The sequence below is a fragment of the Esox lucius genome, chromosome 10 (assembly GCF_011004845.1).
Source record: "Esox lucius isolate fEsoLuc1 chromosome 10, fEsoLuc1.pri, whole genome shotgun sequence".
Lineage (NCBI taxonomy): Eukaryota > Metazoa > Chordata > Actinopteri > Esociformes > Esocidae > Esox > Esox lucius.
The window spans coordinates 4,645,156-4,667,070 of NC_047578.1; the positions used below are offsets into that span (position 1 = coordinate 4,645,156).

General features: G+C 43.7%; 3 protein-coding genes across 8 annotated transcripts; 1 reads left to right on the top strand and 2 right to left on the bottom strand.

Moving 5' to 3' along the window:
- Positions 1–1,591: 1,591 nt before the first annotated feature.
- ptdss1b (phosphatidylserine synthase 1b) lies at positions 1,592–14,073 on the bottom strand. Of its 4 annotated transcripts, XM_013131209.4 has the most exons (14): positions 14,058–14,073; positions 7,629–7,881; positions 7,261–7,352; positions 6,970–7,014; positions 6,764–6,888; positions 6,139–6,297; positions 5,806–5,957; positions 5,351–5,492; positions 4,568–4,680; positions 4,293–4,358; positions 3,378–3,477; positions 2,983–3,051; positions 2,829–2,895; positions 1,592–2,721 (listed from the first exon to the last, which is right to left on the bottom strand). In XM_013131209.4, the coding sequence occupies exons 2-14, from the start codon at positions 7,808–7,810 to the stop codon at positions 2,630–2,632; spliced, it is 1,404 nt and encodes a 467-aa protein (XP_012986663.1). In that variant the 5' UTR covers positions 7,811–7,881; positions 14,058–14,073; the 3' UTR covers positions 1,592–2,629. The 4 variants fall into 4 exon arrangements, 3 of the variants coding, with proteins under 3 accessions (XP_012986663.1, XP_010902321.1, XP_019905825.1); XM_010904019.5 differs by lacking the exon at positions 14,058–14,073 and having other exon boundaries at positions 4,568–4,632; positions 7,629–8,119; XR_004576293.1 differs by lacking the exon at positions 14,058–14,073 and having other exon boundaries at positions 2,671–2,721; positions 3,406–3,477; positions 7,629–8,120.
- LOC105030274 (cytochrome b-c1 complex subunit 7) lies at positions 9,734–17,643 on the top strand. Of its 3 annotated transcripts, none has more exons than XM_010904015.4 (8): positions 9,734–9,834; positions 10,184–10,534; positions 10,935–11,087; positions 11,895–12,084; positions 12,319–12,466; positions 12,594–12,665; positions 12,830–12,991; positions 13,359–13,609. In XM_010904015.4, exons 2-8 carry the CDS (start codon positions 10,192–10,194, stop codon positions 13,551–13,553), a joined length of 1,263 nt encoding a protein of 420 aa, XP_010902317.1. In that variant the 5' UTR covers positions 9,734–9,834; positions 10,184–10,191; the 3' UTR covers positions 13,554–13,609. The 3 variants fall into 3 exon arrangements, with proteins under 3 accessions (XP_010902317.1, XP_010902318.1, XP_010902314.1); XM_010904016.3 differs by having other exon boundaries at positions 9,823–9,914; positions 13,359–13,610; XM_010904012.4 differs by lacking the exons at positions 9,734–9,834; positions 10,184–10,534; positions 10,935–11,087; ... (3 more) ...; positions 12,830–12,991; positions 13,359–13,609 and adding exons at positions 14,262–14,359; positions 15,127–15,195; positions 15,283–15,449; positions 17,222–17,643.
- Positions 17,503–21,724, bottom strand: lrrc14b (leucine rich repeat containing 14B). Its single transcript, XM_010904014.4, has 3 exons — positions 21,235–21,724; positions 20,384–21,012; positions 17,503–19,214 (listed from the first exon to the last, which is right to left on the bottom strand). The coding sequence occupies exons 1-3, from the start codon at positions 21,508–21,510 to the stop codon at positions 18,539–18,541; spliced, it is 1,581 nt and encodes a 526-aa protein (XP_010902316.1). The 5' UTR covers positions 21,511–21,724; the 3' UTR covers positions 17,503–18,538.
- Positions 21,725–21,915: the final 191 nt, after the last annotated feature.

The window sequence follows — 21,915 nt, forward strand, 5'->3', positions numbered from 1 at the left end:
TTCGTAATTTTACAAAGCATCCCATGAGCCTTTTCAACTAACCCTCTGAGGACAGGCAAAGTAGGCAAGCATATCAGAGGTCCCTGTACCCCTGGTTGGGAATCACTACATCATACAGCAATTAGATACCATACAGTGATAACAGTTCTCCCATTAGCAAGTATTTTCATGGAAGCTGGCCTATAAACACAACTCCAGCCTACACATCTGATTCGATTTGATTACATTTTATTGTCACTGAACAGTACAAGTACAGTACAACGAAATGCAGTTAGCATCTAACCATAAGTGCAAATAGAAGAGGCCAGGAAATGTACAAGTATTAAGTAAAGTGTGTGTTACAAGTGGAATGAATAGATGGGCAATGAAGAAAAATACAGTGCAAAATGGCAATTCTAAATGAGCAATGAAGGCAAATAGGGGAGGACAGAAAATGTACAGTATTAAGTATATGTATGTAGTTGTGCAATGAGGCAAATGAAAGCACAAATGGCAATTCTGACTGAAAAGCAGGGATAGTAGCAGTGAGGTTCCAAGGTATGTAACAACCAAAAGAAGAAAAGTACAATGGCAATTCTAAATGTGCAGTGCAGGCACACTGAAGATGCAAGGTGGCTTGTGCAACTGAAATGTAGCGATTGCAGCAATGAGGTTCCCAAGGTAGACAAGTAGTACAAGGGAGTAGTGCAACAAGGTCCCTGAGAGGCAGTACTAAGTGGTGGGTGGGTATGATTAGTGATTGGACAGGTCACAGAGTCCAGTACAATAGATGGGAAGAAGCTGGTGCAGGATCAGGAACAGCTCTGTATGGAATAACAGGGTCATTGTGCATCATGAATCTCTTATTATTGAAGATTGATTTAACGGAAAATTTGGTCACTTAAAGACCTCTTAGATAAACTGGGTAAAAGTCTTTACAGTAGCTCAATAAAAAAGGCTGAATTGTCATCTCAAACAATTGTATAAAGTAAGAAATGCTCTCCCATCTGATAGTATTACCTTGGTGAATTACTTTACTCAGTTGTATAGACAGTTTTATATTCCTCACACTAAGGGGATTTCAATCTGTTAGATGTAAAAATAAACATATTTGTCTGGTTTCGCAAATGTAGATTAGGCATAGAGCTGAATTACATTTCAATGTCAAACTCAGTGTTCCCACAAAACGTCCATTTTCCCCCAATAATAATTTCCAGATCAGCCAAGAAGGAAATGTGTCTATCAAATGTTTGATGCTAAAAAAATATATTCCATGTTTCCCCTAAGGCCAAGAAAAATATTTTAAAACACTTTTAATGGCATCAAATTGTATTTTAGTTTGAACTATGGTACTTTTGACTAAGATTACAAGCCTTTTTTATTTTTATATTTTTTTCTAATTCTTATTTTCTCCCCATTAACATCAGTTGTTAATGCGTTTCATGTAGCCATGTGTGTACTTTACATTTTTGATTAAAATAAGGTAATCGTGGTTATCTGCTGCTCCCTGCTGTAAGAAAGTGGTAGTTACATAAGTAGAAACGATTACTTTAAAATATTTATTAGAAAGCTATTTTCATAATTTCACAGTGTGCAGTTCACATAATTAAAAAAACATTGCACTCTTAATGTATAAAAACAAAGGTTAATAATATTATATTTCACACCTTAACAGAATGGGAATTATGTTAGTGTTCCCAGACCAACTTCATTTTAATAACCGAAACGTATAGAAATTAAGTTAGTGTTAATCCTGTGAGGACAGTATTTTCAAAATGTTTATAATGCAATGAAAACCAACTCTAAAAATAAACTTAAAATATCTTCAAATCTTCATAGAAAATGTTTAACTCTGTGACTCAATGTACAGCTCAAACTCAATGGAGTTGAAAAATAAAAATAAATGTCTATTCAGAAACAAACTCTTAATGCTGAAGTGGCAAACTGGACCTATCAACAGTTCAGGTTGAGCTTCACATAATTTAGGTTCTCAGTGACATAAAACAAACTCCATTGAGTCATCATAGCTATGACCACAACAGCATAAGAGGGGGAACAGTAAAACTTACAAAAACAGACACTTGTTTTTCTGTCCTTGTGGGGTAAAGAAACAAATATATTCCCTATTATCCCCTAACCCCCACCTAAATAACCTAACCGTTAAGGCTAAACATTCCCTAAACCTAACATTAACCACAGCGGTAAATTCACCCTAAACCTAAACCTTTAGCTGGAAATAGCCCTTTTCCTTGTGGGGACCTGCCTTCAACCTTGCGAGGTTTTACTATCTGTCGGGACATTGTCCCTATGAATAAGGACCTCACTCTGTCTCTCTATCCTTCTGAGGTCCTGAAACCTAACCCTGACCTAGACACATGTTCCCTATTTCCCAGCCCTAAAAGCCTAAAAGTAACCCCAACACCAACTGGAACCTCACCACTAAGCAGGAAATCAGATTTCTGGGGACTGATTTCTTTTAGATTTTACTAAAAGGTTCCCAGATGTACACACAGACCTGAATGACACCAATGGTTGTCCCCTAAGTAGAGCAAAGCTTTCCGCTCAGCTGATTACATTGAGTTCATGCTAAATCTTTCTGCAATTAACAGTTTTAACTTCCTTCTACTTGGCTCATTGGCTCTCACTGCTTCTAATCCTCGTGTCCATTGACAGCTCTTGTCCTTCCAGAGCCTCTCCTTCGTTTAGATGGTTTGGCAGAATTAGTCCAAGTGTCCCTCTCACCTACAAGTGGATAACCACAAGAAATATGCTCCATGATTAAGTCAAGACCAGCAAAGAAGAGCTTTCTTTTAACTTTTCTCTGATTTTAAACTCAGTTGAATGTTTACCTGTAGCGTCCTCAGTGACGTTGTCACACAAGTCCATAAGGTTGCCATCATCACTCTCTGAGGAGCTCTAGAAAAGATAGTCCTTAATACTCAGAGACAAAAAAACTAACTGTGGACAGACACTTTGAGGGGGCAATTTAACAAAATCGCTTACCTTAAACCTCAACTCATACTTCTGCTCATACTTCACCATACCATACAGACAGAGGAGTGTGATGAAGGCCTAGACGGAGATCAGCAGAGAGGTACAGAACAGAACGCTGACCACAACATGACAGCACACACCTTCCATACCGCAGTCACACGTCAGGCCAGAGCAATTGTGTTACACAGCCTCAACACCTGGTCACAGTTATGGAGACTCAAGAGAAGAGAATTCAGAGAACTGTTTTGGCAACACACACACACACACACACATCTAATTAACTTTTTCTACTGGCCCCTTGTGGGAATAATACCCACAATGCTTGTGTTGAACCAGCTCTGCTAACTGAGCTACAAACCACTATTCTGTAAAGAGTGAAACCCAAGCAGACAAGCGGCTCTCACCACACACACAAGCCACTGGAACACCGACCGGGCTTGGGTTTTGGAGAACACGTCCTGACCGAACTTGATGCACGCCAGCGCCTCCAGGAAGGCTATGGCCCTGTGGGTAAAAAAAGAAAAGACACCACCGTTAACGGACCGTCACCACATACTACCATTTCAATGTGAATTCCATTTTGCATGACACTGGTTATGAATAGATGGAGACATTTTTTTTGGTTTTAATTGCCCTGTTAGTTTGGTTAATGCCACCTTGTTAAAATGCACACACAGCAGTCAGAGAAAACAAAGACCTTCTCTCATTAATTCCAGTCACCGGACTGCGGAGGGTACTTAAGACTATCGCTAAGCTTCTAATTTTGAAAGGGTGAAGCCAAGGGCATATAATGACCTCATTGTTTTGGTGAGAATGAGGGGGGGTGGAGAGAATGAGAAAGAAGAAGAGACGCATTTTGGTCACCATGGCTACCAGAGGCTAGTTGAGGCAATCGATTGCTTATGATTGATTAACTCAATGTCTTTTCAATATGTGGTTAAAAAAGTTTTCCATCCACAGCAATTAAGTTTTGTTTTTTAATGCAAGATTAGACAGTATAGCCATGGTTGGACAGGCAAAACCACACAGAGGATGCCAAATTATGAATAATAATACAAGAATATAACAGAATAGTATCAGTGCAGATTTTAGGAATAATTTAAAATGTATTAAGCATATTAATTTGTATAATTTGAATAAGAAACTTGTAATCACTGAAGCTCATAAATTTAAAATATACATTTCCAGGTCATTTTATTAGATTCCGGCTAGGGCAGGGTTGTGGGAAAAAATGGGATTTCCAAAATGATTGACATAAGATGTTTGGGTGTCCCAAATGGAACATTTAAAAAACCCAAGTTCAACCAACAAAGACTTACCCAAACATCCAACACTGGGTCCCAACTCTTTTGCACTGTGTATCGGTCAGATAGGCATAATACTGTCTGAAAGAGCAGGATAAACAACATTCACACAACTTTTCCAAACATTACAATTCCTATCAAATCCCTGTTAACTAAGACTTGCAGGAATCAGCCAAAGCCCCTAATTCAATTCTACTTCAGTACAGAAACGCTGCCTTTGACTAACAGAATTCCCAGCTGCCTATTCAATCCAGAGCTCGACGAACGGAGCAGCGCGGTGTAGTCCTTACCGTACAGTGGGAGCTGTGATGATTCCAAGGAGGAGGATTCGGCACCAGCTGAGAGCGTGAGACGCCTGGAAAACGAAGATGTGTTTCAGGAAGAACGTGTTCAACTCGGTCAGCTGTTCAACGGAACGACAAGAGAGGAGAGCGGTCATGCGGAATGTACACACTGCTGAGAGACGCCACAAACTACCCCGTGACATCCAGTTCTCTATCAACTGGTCCCCATTATCACGCTGTACTGCGGAGGCTCCTGCACCTTTTGTATAACAACACAATGGATGTACCGAACTGACCAACTGACATTGAGCTTTAGTTGATGTCTATGACCGGGTTCCCTGAAAAGGTACGCCAGGTCGGGTGTCTCCAGAACAACATCAAGGCTCGACGAACAGCAGACCTGAATCAGTTTGTTTAGAGGAATGACTGTATCACCTGAGAGGCTGGCCTTCCAGTGGGGCTTGAGACCTTATTTACCTAGAAAGTTGTGATTAACATGTCGTTCCCTCCTTCAGGGAACCAGAGTAGACACAGCCTTAAGCTAAAAGCTCCCGTATGTCATAAGCCACCTAAGATACGACCAGAGCATAGACAACACGCTAACTAGAAACAACACAAAATGTAGTAAATCATTTAAACACTTTTTGGTTTCCCAACTGAGTCGCCTCAAAGAGTATCAAGGCAGTGTGCGTAGAATAAGTATGTAACACCACGCATCCTGACTTCCAAACACAGACACTAAACCCCTACATATAACTTCCCAGCCAGAGGTCAGAGGGTGTAGCCAACCTGCCAGAGGATCATGAACAGGTAGATCCCAGCCACCCTCTGGAAGGACGACTTTGGGTCCAACCAGCGTACGTACGTCCAGCTGGCTGGGGTGAACTGGAGCACAACCCGCTTCAGCTTTCCCGAGGTTGTATGTATGTCCCTGAGGAAGAAGACACACACAGATGTACAGAGAATGACCCACAGTGGGAAAGTGACAAACATGGACTGTGACAATTAGGCAATCACAGAGACAAACTCTGAGACACAGGCAGACGGAGATTCAAACGTAAATGTGAAACTACGCAGAGACTAAAAATCCTTCCGCACAGAACTTCGGCAGGAGACTTGGGGACCGGCGATCAGCATTGCGCCACTTGTCATGGATCAGCATTGCGCCACTTGTCATGGATCAACATTGCGCCACTTGTCATGAGGCTGCCGGGGAAGAGACGTTTCAAAGCAGGAGACCCCACCTGATGCTCGCCCACTGGTAGGTGCGCATCTCCAGGAAGCGACACACTGTCATGCCCAACCAGATGCCTCCACCGTTACACAGCAGGATGTCCAGGATCAACTGGTCCCACCAGCACTCGGCAAAGTTAGGCAGCAGGTGCATGAAGAACAGCTGTGGAACACAGGCGGGATGACGTGAACAGGAAGCTATACAAGCTGGTTATGACACAACGCCAGTCCTGTCAGAGGAAAACTCCTGCCAGCGTAGATTTTGCCGCGCTTCACGAAGATCCCGTTGCGACTTTGCGTAGTACACTCGTCTCACCCAGGGCACGTGATGAACAGGCATTCACCTCTGTGAGCTCCCAGGTGATGCTGATGGTCCAGCACAGGCCGTAGCTGCGGATTAGCATGGCCTTCATGGCCCAGCCGGCAAAATGGCCGAACGCAAATATGTCACAGTGGCTAAGGATCCGCTCCCAGGTGATCACGTGACAATTCACCGCATATTCCTGCACAAGATGGAGATGGAGAGATAGAGAGAGACCAAGTTGCAATCTGTGAACAACATAAAACTTGGACGAGCCAATGTGGGGAGTCTGAGGAGCCAGGCCTCAGATGCCCTGGCTTCACTAACAGGCAACAGCCAATAATTTCACCCAACACTGAATAATCCTACAGGCTATGGGGTAGATTATCTTAAAGGGGCCACTTTTACCAGCATAATTTACCAGAAAACATCCAAAGGGAATTTTTGTAGTTAATGTTTCACATTTGTCTTATGGTACAACCTCTAACAGAAACGATGTATCACCTTGCATAAATATAGTTACATGACATTTAACACACAGGGGTGGAGCCTTCCAAGCTCAAACAACAATCACTCAATCAGCGTCTAGGGGCAACTTCACACTACTCCCAAATAAGATGTCTGGTACTACGTAAACACTGTGGCCTGGCGAGATCAAAACAACTCACCATGACATCAGACTCACGGGTAGCGTAGCGCAGATTGGGGTCAATCCAGTACATGAGTCTCTTCACCTGGGCCCAGTTTAGGAAGATGAGGAAGACCAGGAACAGGAAGTACAGAACGCTCAGACCTGCCGATAGGAGGGAGCCAATCAGAGCAAAGGTCTATGCACAAGGTTCCACGGATGCTGATACTTCATAGAACTACTCACCAAACACCACGCGCCAAATCGCCGGATGTGGTCTAATGAATGGACCTGAAATTGATGAATAACAAACTTCCATTATCCGTGTATTTACCCCACTGTACATTGCATTTGAGATCTTAATCGGCAAGAGGCTACGCCGAAAAAGGAATGCTGAAGAACTCAAAAAGTCCTGAACGTCTCGTGTGACCAGTAATCAGAGACTAAAACAACATTCCTCCCACTAGTTCCCATGCGGACACCAGTTTTACCCAGATGCTGACCTGTTCTATGTACAAAGTACAAGCAATTGCGTACCATTGGGGAATGCCAAGACGCTGACGACTAGGAAGAAGGAGACAACCAAGAGCAGACCCACTCGAAGATTGTTGTCAGCGTCGGCGTCATCCCTGGCAAAGAGTACAGGGTTGGTTGTCAAAAGGCATAGACTTAGATACGCAATACGTACATTGTTCTCCAATGACGTGAGGTTTATTATGATACAGTAAATCCCAAAGGGTCAGCTTCTGTTCGATGTATGCGTCTTCAGCAAAGTATTATTACAAGTAGAAAAATGTTCAATGATACAATTAAGAAATACACGTGACATGTAGTTAGACCAAGTTACGACAACCACCGGAGGTCCCACCAACTAGTCAAATGAGCTGTCAACTGTAATTAATTACCTAGAAAATACGAAGTACATCAAGCTAGCCACAGTGAACGTCAACAGAGTGAGTGTGTGAGGCTTATAGAAAAGGTCGATGCTGATGTCTTCCACTTGTTGCTCGTTGATCATCCGAAAATGTAACAAGTAATTCACATTATCATCATTGTTTAATGTCTGGGACCCCGAAACAGGGGCCATGGCGAGGGATAAATTGTTCCGTCCACAAACTTCGCTGTATCAGCTCTTCCAGTCCCAACAGGTTAATCTGCCTGAAAAACACAAACCACAAGGAATGGCAGTGGACTGAGCATAGAGTTGTATAGAGCTCTGTTCGTATTTTCTATGTGCTTTAACAATGTAGATACATGTTTCTTATGCCACCTAAGCCATTTTAAATATACATTAAATTGGTCTCGAATCAATGTTGTTTTAGCGTGGATAAATCGCCATTAAGGGTGTCCAGATCTCAAAGACGCCATAACGAGACCAACAGACATGCGTTGTTGATCACAGTCTATGGAACAGGGCAAATACGATAGGGGCGCAAGAAGGGGTTTCCTGCGTAATGACAACTAAACTTTCCGAATACATTCCTTGGCAGTTTGTCTTTACATTCAATACGTTTTCATCAATATCATCAATATACTATAAAACACAATGAAAGTATTGCTCCGTGCTCTAAATTATTAGCTAGCTCCCCTGCCAATTGGTACATCCCTATAGATGGGACCCACAAGTGACAAGAAGTTTTTATTATTATTATTTAATTTTTTTTATTGAAAATATCAAAATTCACACACAAACATGGCTGCATAAATTCGGTTCTTCAGAATAGGATACAGAGAAGATATAGCCATAGGGAACAGCTCTTAATACAAACAGTACAAGTGACAAGAAGTCTGTGACCTGTCTCATTGCTAATGTCTCCGCCCACGTGTAAACAACCACGCCCACTCTTCCTCTTCAGCCAATCAAATTCCAATACAAAATACTTTCTAGAATGGTCCAGAGAAAAATGTATGTTTAGCTCCAAAATAGATAGATACATTATAAAAATTCAAATGGCAAGATTATTTCCAAATTGTTCTGGTTGACATACACGTTAATGAAACTGCTTTGCTTGTGACAGTGTATTTTTTTTGGGGGGGGGGGGGGGGGGGGGGTTACAGTGTTCTGGGTTTATTCAGATCAAATGAGCTATTTCTTTCAGATTTTCATACATACTGCAGCAAATTCAGCAACTACTTTTATTATCAGCATAGCTATGTATTTGAGCTCATACAAGAGGTTGTATTATGCTGGCTGATGGATATGAAGTAGACTAGATCTTGTCATCTAACCAACAAATGCAGCCTAATAATAAATAGGGGCCTCCAAATTAGGTGAGGACTATGATGCCTCCTAGACAGTAAAGGACAACTAGGTATTCTGCTAGTTGGTTGAACACTAGCCAAAACAATTGATCAAACAAAGTACGTGTTCTGGTAACCCATGTGTGTGATATTCTCTGAGCTGAGCAAATGCTACCCCAGACAACGCCCGGGCTGTTGAAGAAAGATATACGCGGCTGAAGCCCTGAAAGACAAAATCTGATGACGTCCCGGCTGATGCCTCCTGGTAAACCGGTTGAACATGTGATCCCAACTCCAACTGGGTCAGCAGAAGAGATCAGCTGTGGAATTATACTGATTTTGTCTACTTCATCACAGAGATTACCTCTGTGGCCCTGCTCATGCAGGAACACATGTTATAATGGCACATCTAAACAGAGGAGACATTTTCCCATCTCTATAGCAGAAACCTTTGTCAAAAATTACCACTGAGAATACTGTGACAGAGAAAATGACGGCCATGTTTGCTGCTATTCCATTTGTTTTCTTGTATTATGTCTGGAGTCTCCAGTGCTGGAGTGAGCCCCATAGATAGATAAATAAAAACAAGACAGTCTTGTATCCAATTGTGCCACCTGGTTTGCTTAATAGAAGGAATCACAAATTGTTTACATTTTTAATTCTGATACTCAAGTAAATTCAGACTAAATACTTTGACTTTCCGGAGGCAGTATTTACGCTCGACCAATGATCATACAGGCACACCATTATAGTAGTTGTTTTATGAATGTGCAATTCCCACTCCAACCTGAGAGAAGCAGCAAAACGCGTCTGGGCTGCCAAAAACGCTGAAGAAGAAGAATCCTGAAAACCACTAGTCTAAAAACACACGTGAGTAGTTTGACATTGACTCAATACGTTGCTTACTTTTGCTCTGGTGATATACATATTTGAAGCCATATTTGTAAAAGGTGCATGATTTTATCAGCATTAGACTTGTGAAAAAAACGAACAGTTTTCTGTTGTTGCAAGAGCTGCCCTATATGTTTGCCCAACGCATAGTTAGCCATTGCTAATGCAACAATAAATCATAATCCTCTCATTCAGTCTTTATAACCTTTTACTTTACTGGCTAACCATCATTGAAGTTGTACTTCCGTAACATTTTTATTCCAGTTATATATACAAACCCAGTTGTCATTCCATAATGGCTTAGTATGTGGGGTTTTGTCTACCACAGAAGTGTCCATGGCTTCAGCCTGCGTCCAGCTGTGTCAAAGATGCGCTTCTTTATCGTGCTCAAGGACTATGGGTATAATCACCCTGAAGTATTCCACCCACACACATTGTCCCGTAGCCCTGCGGAGTGCTTTCAGTGTTCCAGTCCTGCTCTCCGTTCTCCACAGAAGACGGAACCTGACGCAGAGTTTTAATTCAGGAGTGCGGAGTTTCTGCGAGTTTCATGCCAAGGTCCAACCATCTCAGAAGACACACAGGGATACTGATGAGTCACCCGGCGATAGTCTGGTGCCATATCAGAATCAACTCCGAGACGGAGGAATGCCATTGAATGAGTGGGAGACAGCTCTAGGTACTAATGCCTAACCCTGAGTGCACACAGAAATACCTTCTGCCCTCAATTACTCATGCAAACGTATAAATGTCCTTTTAAATACAAACACAAAATAGCACATCATGGGGCAATGAGGGCTGTTAACAGGTAAACAATATACACACATTCAAACATTAAACAAAATTAGATTCAACTTTATTGTCACTGAACAGTACAATTAGAGTACAACGAAGTTAGCACCTAACCAAATAGAAGAGGGCAGGAAATTTACAAGTATTAAAATGTGTTGTTGCTGTATATTTTTTAGCTGTGGACCACAGGAAGAGAAGCTGGTGCTTTGACAGGTGATACTCAGGGATCCTAATGAACACAAACACACTGATAGTTTCTAACTAATGTTTTTTTTTCCCTTCTCCAGATCTGGATGACATTCCGGCCCACTCTGCATTAGAAAAAATCAGTGATAAGGAGGCGGTCCAAATAGACATCCCAGCCACCCTGCCTCCAGTCTCCATCACACTCAAAGACTATGTGGACCAGTCAGAAACACTCCGCAGCCTTGTACTGCTAGGTAGGCAGGTTGCTTTTATATGCCCGGCAATATAAACTGAAATCCGTGAGCATATGAATGTCATGGGATCCCTGTGTGGTCATGGGATTACTTGCGTGGTGCTAAGCAGGTATTGCCACCAATGTGCTTGAAGCTCACCTCGCTATGTTCATGCTTAGAACAGCTCATGCTAGTTTACAAGTTTGCACCCGCAGCAACGCGGCAACAGGTCTCCATGAGCTGTTGTAACCAAATGGGTCACAGGGAGTAGGCTCTGCCGTCGGACCGTTCTGTGATTATACTTAGAGACGTCTCAGGATCTGATGAGTCATTGGACACAGCCAATCCATGTCTGCTACCCCAATGCCAGTGGTCAATATCAGCCATTTTGTACTTGTGATGGCCTGAGGCAATATCTCAAAACGCCTGGCCTTCTGAAGCAAATGGACTCTTTGAGTACAGAGCTGAAGATATTCTGGACATTAGAGAAATGGGAATAAGAATAAGAAATGTACAACATAAATGTAGATACACCTAGAACACTACTAATTAGTTCAGTGTAAATCTAATGGAAACCATGATAATGATAAAAAATGTGCCAATGTTTTTTTTAAATTTCTTACTGTTATTCGCAAAGTGACATTGCAACCCTGTCATATTATGTACATTGTATCTGTCTTTGGATAATGATCGCTTGGCACCAAGCTGACAGAGTCACCTGAATTGTCCCAAAAAGAAGCCCTTGTTTTCATTGTCGGCTGTGAAGCGTGTGATACAGTGTGCAGTAATGATGCAGGACTTAGGTTAACCCTCCCATCCCTTCTATAGGCGTCCAACTATGGAAATTGGAGCAGAGGCCGAATGTTGGCTCCATGTTGCTGAAACTGGACTTCCAGACAGACGTGGTCCCCCGGCTCACGTTTCTGAGGCAGCTGGGAGTGGAGGACTCTCGGCTGGGCTACCTGATCAGTCACAACCCCTTCATCCTTACGGAGAGCCTGGAGAACTTGCAGGCCAGGTGGGAGAATTGGACTAGTCACTGCATTGGCTGGTTACGTGTACTACAATCAGCAACACATAGGGGGGACAGAATCAGATTGAGTTTGGAGCGCCAGAACAAAGTGTGTGTTGTTTCAAAATAACCAGTGTTTTATCTCCTGATCGTCTGCTTCGGTTTTTGTATTACTATGATTGGTGATCATTTCATTGAAACGTTATTTTGGAAGTTACGTAGTGTGTTTTTTCACATTAGGGTAGCGTATCTTAGGTCCAAGAAGTTCAGCGCCGAGTCTGTAGCCTCGATGGTGTCCAGAGCTCCATACCTTCTAAACTTCAGCGTAAAGAGGATTGACAACCGCTTGGGATTCTTCCAACAACAACTAGGCCTTAGTGCTCATAAGGTCAACTATTTTATCTCAAATAAATAAATAAATAGCATTCCCCATCTCTAAATGTTATTTTACCCCATATTAAATATAGTAAGATGCATATAATAACATTCCCTCCATTGTTTCCCCCCCCCCCCAGACCCGGGATGTTGTTGCTCGCCTTCCCAGACTTCTGTGTGGAAGTTTGGAGCCAGTTAAGGAGAATTTAAAGGTATAAAAATGCAAAAATATGCTATCACCATGAGCTATGATTTATTTTTTGGCCCCTTGCTCGCCAGAGGCAGCCGCTAGATTTCCCTCTGACACATATCTTCTGAGTTCATGTTAAAAATAAAATAAAACAGTTTCTAAATCATTGAATACTTCAAATCCTAGGTTTGCAAACTGGAGATGGGTTTCCGTGAAAACGAGCTCCAGCACATCGTCACAGTAATCCCCAAAGTTCTTACAGCTAACAAGAGGAAACTGACTCAGATATTTGACTACATACACAACACCATGAACATTCCTCATAATCTGATTGTTAAATTCCCACAGGTGAGCTAATAAATACCACTCCGGAATATGCTTATATGTGATTTATTCATCTGGTTCTGTTGCAACATAGTTTTGCAGATTAACTTGTTTACTAGAAGCAGAAAGCCAGCATACCTCCAGAAAGCCTCCATGTGGAAAAGTTGACCATAAATAAATGTGTAATTTTTTGCATCATAATCAGTGCATTGATTGTTTGTGTTTCCCATATAGTGGATCAGGAAACACTGATGGGTAAATCCCTCCTAGAATAAGGCCAAAGAGTAGCGGCCCTGATCATTTAGTTTTGTTCAGTTGAATAGTGAATTGTCAAAGAATTGTTTGGCTCTTCATTTCTGTTGTCAGTTACACGTATTTGTCCACTCTACAGGTCCTGAATGCAAAGTATCTTCGTATCAAAGAGAGACACTTGTTCCTCCAGTACCTGGAAAAGGCTCAGTATGATCCGGCCAAGCCTAACTACATCTCTCTAGAAAAGCTAGTCGCTCTGCCAGATGAGGCCTTCTGCACTGAAGTAGCTTCAGCCACACTAGAGGACTTTGAGCTTTTTCAAAAGACAATGTAGTTTATAAAAGTCAAAATGTATGTGTATATGTTTGTTTGTGAATAAAGATGTTGAAAAAGTCCACAAAGAAGTCGTGCTGGTTACCAGTAGCATTTAGCTGCACATAATAATTATGCACTGTATATGCCAATATGATTAATTTTAGTATAAACAGTATTTGAGGTTGAATGAGCCTATGGGCATGATGGATCCATTATGTGTCCAAAGATGTGGACAGTCTGAATGGAATTTCATTTTCAGATGTTAGAAAGCTTAAAAGTTTAGATAATGAATGTACTAGCAGCGTCAATGGGTGACTAGGTTTCGATCCTGTGCTCTGGAGGGCACTGCAAACTACACCATACAGGTTTGAGGGGTTAGAAATCGAATATGGCGGACTCCTCGCATAGTCACTCCTTGTGGCAGGTTAGAGATGTGTGATCTCAGTTTGGGGTGTGTCTTTGTGTTTATTCCTATTTAGACTTTCTGGTTGAGCTATCAGCGCATCATCTTCTGAAGACTTACCTCGACATCAACTGTCCGAAGTCCATCGGGAGTTGGTGTTGGCCTTAACCACAAATTGGATAGTATAAAAATGTGGAGGAAAACGATAAAACAAAAACAAATGTAAACAAAATGAAAATACACGGTGTATATGAGTAAATTATGATTTTGAAAAACTGAGGTAACTATTCGTGTGATAGCTTAATATATTTCACGTGGATAGTTGCGCAACTGCGTTGGGCATCTCCCAAATCCCAACTGAGACGTCATATTACCCACAATCCCACTAGGTCCACAGAACAACATGGCGTCGAGGGCACCAGGTAATATGTAGTCTTTGAAACATTAGTCATGACTTAAACCAAGATTATAGGTTGCACATATTGTAGGTACGTCTTTTTAGGGTATCGCTGTAAAAAAAAATATAAAAAGATAATGTGGTGTGTTTTGTTATTTTTAAATCCATGTTTTTTGCGTTTCTTTCTTGTGTCCTCTGAGTGTCCCCGGCGCTAGAAGGATATTGTGTGCTAAAGCAGGCTGACGTTTTCGAAGTAGCTAACTATTTTTTGTGACAAATCACGGGACATTCCCAGTGTGATTTATATATATTTTTTAAATTAAAAAACAGCTTGTGAACCATAAAAATCCAACAGATAAGACATTGATAAACATAATTCACACCATCTCACGTTAGCTTGCTACCTACTTACATGAGCTAATAGTGTTTGTCAAATCTCTCCTGTTGGACCCCCAGCAGTTTTTCTCATGTAGCTGGGTTGAACTGGGTGCACTACAGTATCTCTGGTATAGATCAGTTAAACGACTTGAGGTTGGAGAACCAATGAGCTACTGTACGGTAGCTATATTAACATTGCACTATGCAACTTGTCTAGCTAGAACAGGAAAAGCGATTCAAAAAACTGACGGCAGGCTACACATATTGGCAAGCTGGATTTCAACCCCCCGTCTACATTTTAACGCGTGTTATTGCGCAACGATATGTCAACGCCATAATCGCAAGTTGGTTATAAAATAATAAAAAGGATATATCTTTTTTTAAGAGCTGTCTCTTCTGGTTTCTCCCCCACAGCAGCAACTGGCAGACTCCTGCTCGGCTTCCGTAAATGGTACTACAATGCCGCTGGATTCAACAAAATCGGTAACTCCTGATTGGTTAACCCCGTCCAAAAGATTTATAACATTTAATTTGTTTCCCTTGACCCATTCTGATCATGTTTAATTCCAGGTCTTATGCGTGACGACACAATCCACGAGGACAGCGACGTGAAAGAGGCCCTGCGGAGGCTCCCAGAGCGAGTCTACAATGACAGGATGTTCAGGCTAAAGAGAGCCATTGACCTCTCTATGAAGCACACGATTCTGCCCAAAGAGCAGTGGACTAAATATGAGGAGGTACAGCAGACCTGGGCTTAAATGTCACTTGAAATCATGTCAAATACTTAGTGTTTGTTTGAACGTGATTGGTATAATGTATGTGTAGCAGAGGTATTCAACAAATGATCTTGAAGCCAGGCGGTAAAACCCAAATTAACCCATCTGTCCTCCTCCACCCTCGGCACTTTGTTTGCAAAAGTTCCCCAAAGCATAGGGAGGGAAAATGAGCAAGGGTGTAGGGCCTAATTGGACTCCGGTGACCGCTTTGAGTCTGCACCAATGCTGGTTCCGCTCGCTAGTAGCTAGTGAAGTGGAGTCCCATAAGACACTGCATGTTTGTTTTTTTTAGCTTGTGCATTTTCACACCCAATGAATGCTAGGCGTACCTAATGACTCATCAAAAAGGAAATAAGTCCTAAAATAAATGTCCAATTTGAATTTCATGCTTGTCTCACGAAGTAACAGTGGACCATTAATTGCATTATCCAAGTCAAAAATGTCCCCAAAAATGTATGTTTATTAAACCCCTAGCCCCTTGGTGGAAATCACTGTTTCATCAGCCAGACCCGACCATGAAGGCCACTTCAAGCAAGTGTGTAGGGGATAGGGGTCCGATTGAGATCCTCTGAGGGGCTTATTATGACCTGGGACACCAGTTGGTTTCAATTAATAATGAGGTAGAACTGAAAACCTGTAAGCTTTGGCAGTCATAGGTCAAGATTTGAATACCCCTAATGTCTAGAGTATCCACAAAACTCCCAACACTCAATGCAGACTATAGCAAATGCTCAAAGTTTTTGAAAGATTTCAAGTAGTATTTGAACCCAGGTCTGAGGTACAGTGCATATTGTCTCAAGATCCGTTTGTGTACAAGAATTGTTCTCCGATTTGACGGAGAAAATGAAAGCTGTCATGATTTTTGGTGGTCTGATGTCATGTCGGTAGTGCTACGTGTATTCTACAGTTCATAACGTGAGCCGGGGCAGGCTGATGTGATGGTCTGAGTTCCAGACTCTGGTCCATCAAGGCCCCCTGCTGATGAGTTTGGGCCCAGCTGACTGTGCCTTTTCTGTTTCCATCTACACATCGGCCTACCGAGCCTGTCCTTCCTACTGTCAAGTCATTAAAAGTGATCAAATAACCCCAAAAACATTTAAAATGTGGGATTTGAATTTGGCAATAGTAGAGTTAGTACTCTAACCCTAAAGAGCTGTCTAATGCATAGGTCTTCAATCCTCTCCTGGGGACCCCCCAGCCATTTCACAGTTTAGTTTTAGCCCCGAACTAGCTCACCTGATTCAACAGGTAAGGGCTTGTTAATTAGTAAGTAGATTCAGGTGTGCTAGCTCTGGGATACATCTAACAGATGGAATGGCTGGGGGGTCCCCAGGAGAGGGTGGAAGACCTATGGTCTAATGTTAAAGAGGGGTGCAGTGTAGTCATTGACGTACAGACTTTTACTTTGTGCTATTGCACAACTTAAACCTACTGACCTGGTATTTGTAAATATTGCAAATGCTGTATTTTCCACTTTCCTGTTGGAATCCTTTATTTGAAATAGTTGAATGATTCATTTTATTCTTATTGTTCTATTACAAATTGCATAATGTATTTACGCTAATTTATATTGTTTAACTTTTGAGGAAACTGGCAAGATAACTTGGCTACATTGCTAGATGGTGAATCCAATTCATATGACAAATTAAAACTTAAATGCAACATTAGAGGTGTTGTAAACAGTAGAGACGTTATTCTGCGTCCGTGTTTAACCTCTAACCATTTCTTCCCAGGACGTGCGTTATCTGGAGCCATACCTGAAGGAAGTCATCCGTGAGCGGAAAGAGATGGAGGAGTGGTCGAAGAAGTGAGATGGATCTGGAGGCCTGAAGTTCCTCCTCTTTGGTCTTGTGTTTGGACTGTTGTCCTCTGTTGTAATATTTTAAAACAAAAGTGTATCCTACGTAAAGGCTGCTTATAAAATGTTTAATTTTCAGAAAGGATTTACAGTTTTGGAGGGTTTGTGTTCAGTATCTTAATTTCTTCTGGGTTAAGATGTACCAAGACCAATATATTAGGTACCCATATAAATATTTATTTACAGTGACATCATATGAAATCCACAGTTACCACTTAGGTTGGAAACAAACTCCTTCTACTCTTGTCACAATGTCAAAATATACATGAAGATAGAATAAACATCCAAACCAGTAAATAAACAGCGTGTCTCAATGCATGTTCATGGGTATGTAGTACAAGAGGCAGCATTCTCCACTATGAGCACTACTTGCTTTGATCTGATGGATGACCACATGATCAATCCACTACCGCAAATCTGATGGACGACCAAAAGGCCAATTCACTACTGTCATCTATCCAGTTTTTCACTTAGCAAAGAAAAAGTGCCCCGATAATGGGGCAGTGGATATCGGAAAAGTACTGTTGAATCAGTACAGTTGTCTCCTTTCTCCGTTTCCTGCTCTTTATTTGCACCGATGTCTTTGGATATGTGGGAAGTAAAACTGGGATTATTTTTTTTTTCAATCCCGCCCATATCAATGTTTCCCCAGTGTCTCAACAGTCACACCGTGCCTAGACACAATTCTGAAAGGTGAAAGCATAAATTAGAGGTTAGTGGTACATTATACTACAGGTGCCCAAGATGGGTCTGAGTTGATTTTACCATTGGAAAATATTTTTAGCACTCACAGACCGCTTCAAATAAATGAAGCCTATAGGTGGGGGAAGCACAATTCTATTCAGCTGTGCTTCTGCATGCTAAGACCAGGCTCAAACATGTAGGCCTACTTCTAAATCACTGCTGTTAGAAGTACGATCCCGGTTCAAAACGTAGCATTCGTGATAATACGTCACCATGTGATCCACCAGGTAGGACCAACTAGTTAGCAAATTGGTGACATTCGCCTGGGAACTCTGCATTCAGCTTTCTTTTAGAAGGCCATTGCTGCCTAAATGCTGCAAAGCCGGGGTTTAATTTGCGCAGGTTTAATCTGCACGTCGAACCCCCTGTAGCCTAGGCTATTGCACATCGCCGTGCTCTATCAAGCGGGTACTACAGCTCATATCCCCTCTGGCAATCCACCAGGGATTTAATTAACCTCTTTGTTGGATCTTCTGTTGTCCAGGGCGGTAACGGTATCAATAAAATTTCCAATGACACTGTTGAAGGATTTCACCATGGAAACCCCTAGCTCGTTGCAGGTCTCGTTGATGTCCGCGTCGTAAACGCCCAGCAGAGGGGTGACCACCTCGACGCTCCCCCTACCCGCCGCCTGGAGAATCCCCGTCAGTTCGCCCCGGGCCGCCTGGAACATCTCCCGGTCGTACCGCAGCAGCACCTCCTCGTCCAAAGGGTAGGTGACGTCCAGCGGGTAGCAGTCCCGCGGCACCGGAAGCTCCACGTACCTCAGAGCGGGGAATCCGGCGGCCAGGAGGGAGAAGAGGCGGCGCAGGGCCGCGGCGCTCAGCGGATTGCCCAGGATCTTGAGCTCCTCCAGGCTGCGACAGGGAGCCAGGGCCTGGGTCAGGACGGCCATGTGGTCGTCCTCCAGGGCGCAGTCCTCCAGCGTGAGGGTGCGTAGGGTGGCGGCGCCGCGCTGGAGGAGCTTGACGAACGTGGTCGGGAAGAGGCCGCACACGTCGTGACCGCTTAGGTCCAGGCTGACCAGGCTCTCGCTGTGCAGGCTGTTAGCCAGGTAGACCATGTCCGAGCGGTTCAGGTTGCAGTTGGCCAGGTCGAGGCATCGCAGCGGGGTGATCAGGGGGCTGTGGAAAAAGCCAAGAGGGTTCGACGTGTACTGCAGTCCATTTCCCCCCCTGAATGCCCCAACTAATGGACGGTGCACATTGGCTGCTTGTTGTTTTGGGTCACCGCTTTGCTGCTATTTTAATTCCAACTGTAAATTGACACCCTATTGCGTTTGACGTGCACTACCTTGGACCATCGCCCGCCGGGCTGACTTGCACTATTAGCCGCAGTCTATTGTATTCATAACGGCACCCGGGTGTTATAACATGACACAGTGGAGATGCGTCAGTCTGAATAGTCGCCCTTAAGAGCTCATGTATATTTACAGTAGACAATGAATAATAATCAGCACACACACACACACACTCCCCTTACAAATTGACTGATTTTATAACTCAGGATGCGAATGGCCAAACTCAGGAGCTAGGCCTTAATGAGTGTAGATAGCCTTCTCTGCTAATCATCGTGGGGGGCTCCTGACAAGTTCGGATAACTGATTATATTAACCAAATGACTGGTACATTGTGTGAGATAAGCTTTATATAAGCCTACTGGGTCTTGTGAATGCCTTCATGAGCAAGGGACACAATTATCAGAACTGCTTGTACTACGCTTTCTCTAGTACAGCTTTGGGTTCTTCCTAGTTCTTAAAAGGATATTTCATTAAGACCTCATCCGCTTCTTTAGTGTTTAACCATCATCCAGACAGTTTTGGTCAAAGGTCTGAGATTTATTTGGCTTTCTAGTTGTGTGCGCGAGCCATGTGCCGAAGTCGCCGGGCAGAGCAAAACAGATTATTCATAATGTCCCCTGTAAATAAACTGCACAACCATTTCAAGTCTTCCGAGGGCTATAAAAGAAACAATAATGGAATCATTTGAACTCTGTTTATTTCCTGCTTTGCCTGGGACTCACTTTTAAATCTGTGCACTGCTAGCTTCACAAACCACATCCACCTCAGGTGGGGAGACTGTTTAAAGCACGTTTCGGGCTGAGTCCAACCACTGCACAGTATATGGTTCTTGCACTCAACTGGAAAGCCAAATAAATCTCAGAAATGGACCAAAACAACTGTCTGGATGATGCCTTAAAGTAGGTGGGGAAAAGTAGGTCAGACACGCAAAAAAAACCCCAGAAGAATCCCTTCAAGAATCCCCTTCAACCGCGCATCGCCGACTTCCCTCACCTCAGCAGCCTTCGCAGATGCCCGGTGAGGTTGGAGAAGCCCATGTAGAGCTCTGTCAGCTCGGTTAGTCGGCTCAGCAGGTCCCCAATGGTGGCCAGCAGATCGTCGTTGTCCAAGCCCAGCCGCCGGACGTCCATGGCGCCCGCAGGCAGGGTCAGGGACTGCAGGTTGGGGAACTCCAATCGGGACAGCATCATCTCCAGGTGAGGGGCCTCCAGGTGCACGTTATGGACCACCTCCAGTCTCCTCATGGCCTCCGGCTGAGCCACGCGGAGCATGTAGAACAGCTGCCTCAGGGCCAGGGAGTCAGCGCGGAACCCGATGAAGCGAAGCTTCAGGGGGCAGTGGCGCAGCAGCAGGAAGGCCTGGGCCACCACCTCGTAGTTCCGCCCGGTGACGAAGCCGTTCAGGCGCACGTCCACTTTGGTGTCGAGGGCGGAGGGCGTGGCCTCGCCCGCCTGGATGGCCACCATGACCTCGTAGCACATGCGTGTGAGAAGCTGCGTGCGGGCCCAGCGACCCAGGGTGGCTCCGCAGGCGCAGGTGTGGTGCTCGACATCTTTGAGCCCGGTCAGGTCCACCGCGCGGAGGGTCTTGGCGTAGGTTCCCGGAGGCTGCAGCACGTATGACTGGAAATGGGGCGAGTGACCGAACGGAGGACAAATTGTTTATTGCCATCAAAGGGGAATTTGTGTTTTGATCAAGTCATAGGCGTTGAAATGTCATATGCTGACATTTCAGACCTGTAGCCTCAGTGGCAAGTGGAGGAACTACAATCAGGAAAAAAAACACAGCACACACAACCTTTTGTGGAAGTTACTGACCTTTGAAAACAATAACACACAGCCTACCTTTAAGCCAGTCAGCAGAGCTTCCAGACACAGTCGGCAGGTGCTGGAAGTCAGGTCTTCCTGGCAGTCTGATGTCTTTCCCAGCAGCCTTTGCATGTTAAGCTCATGCAGAGGCCAGGTTTGGACCAGGTCATGGAGGAGCAGGGCGTTTTCGTGCAGATAGCATGCCTTGAAGAGGAGTGGATAGAGGTTGAACGACACACAGCCGAGGTTCTCCCTGGCACTCTGGCCACTCTGGGCGAACCCTTCCGCAGCCAGGAAGCGCAAGCTCTTCATGGTTCTCTGTTCTGTGTTCTCCCTCTCCTGTGCTCGAGGATTGTGAATTCTGAAGCTCGACGATTAACCTTTGTGACTGCGTGTTGGAGGTGTTTCTTTCTCCCCTGGGTGTCTTGTCTCTGTGTTGACGGTGTCTCGGTTAGTACTGTTTATCGGCCTTGACCGGCTGTGGAATGGCGAAAGATAGGCTTGGGCATGTGAGCGCAATATATTTAGAAACAGCTGTCTCATGTCCGTCGCCTCACCAACAAGGAATCTATTTGCAACTCACACCAAGGGGTGGAGCAGCAACAACCTTTTCCTACTGCTTCAAAAGGTAGGCCCAACCTCCCTCCATATCAACAATGTCGATGTGTTACACATACCAGCTGGATGTGTAAACACCAGTGACAACAGTAACAGAAA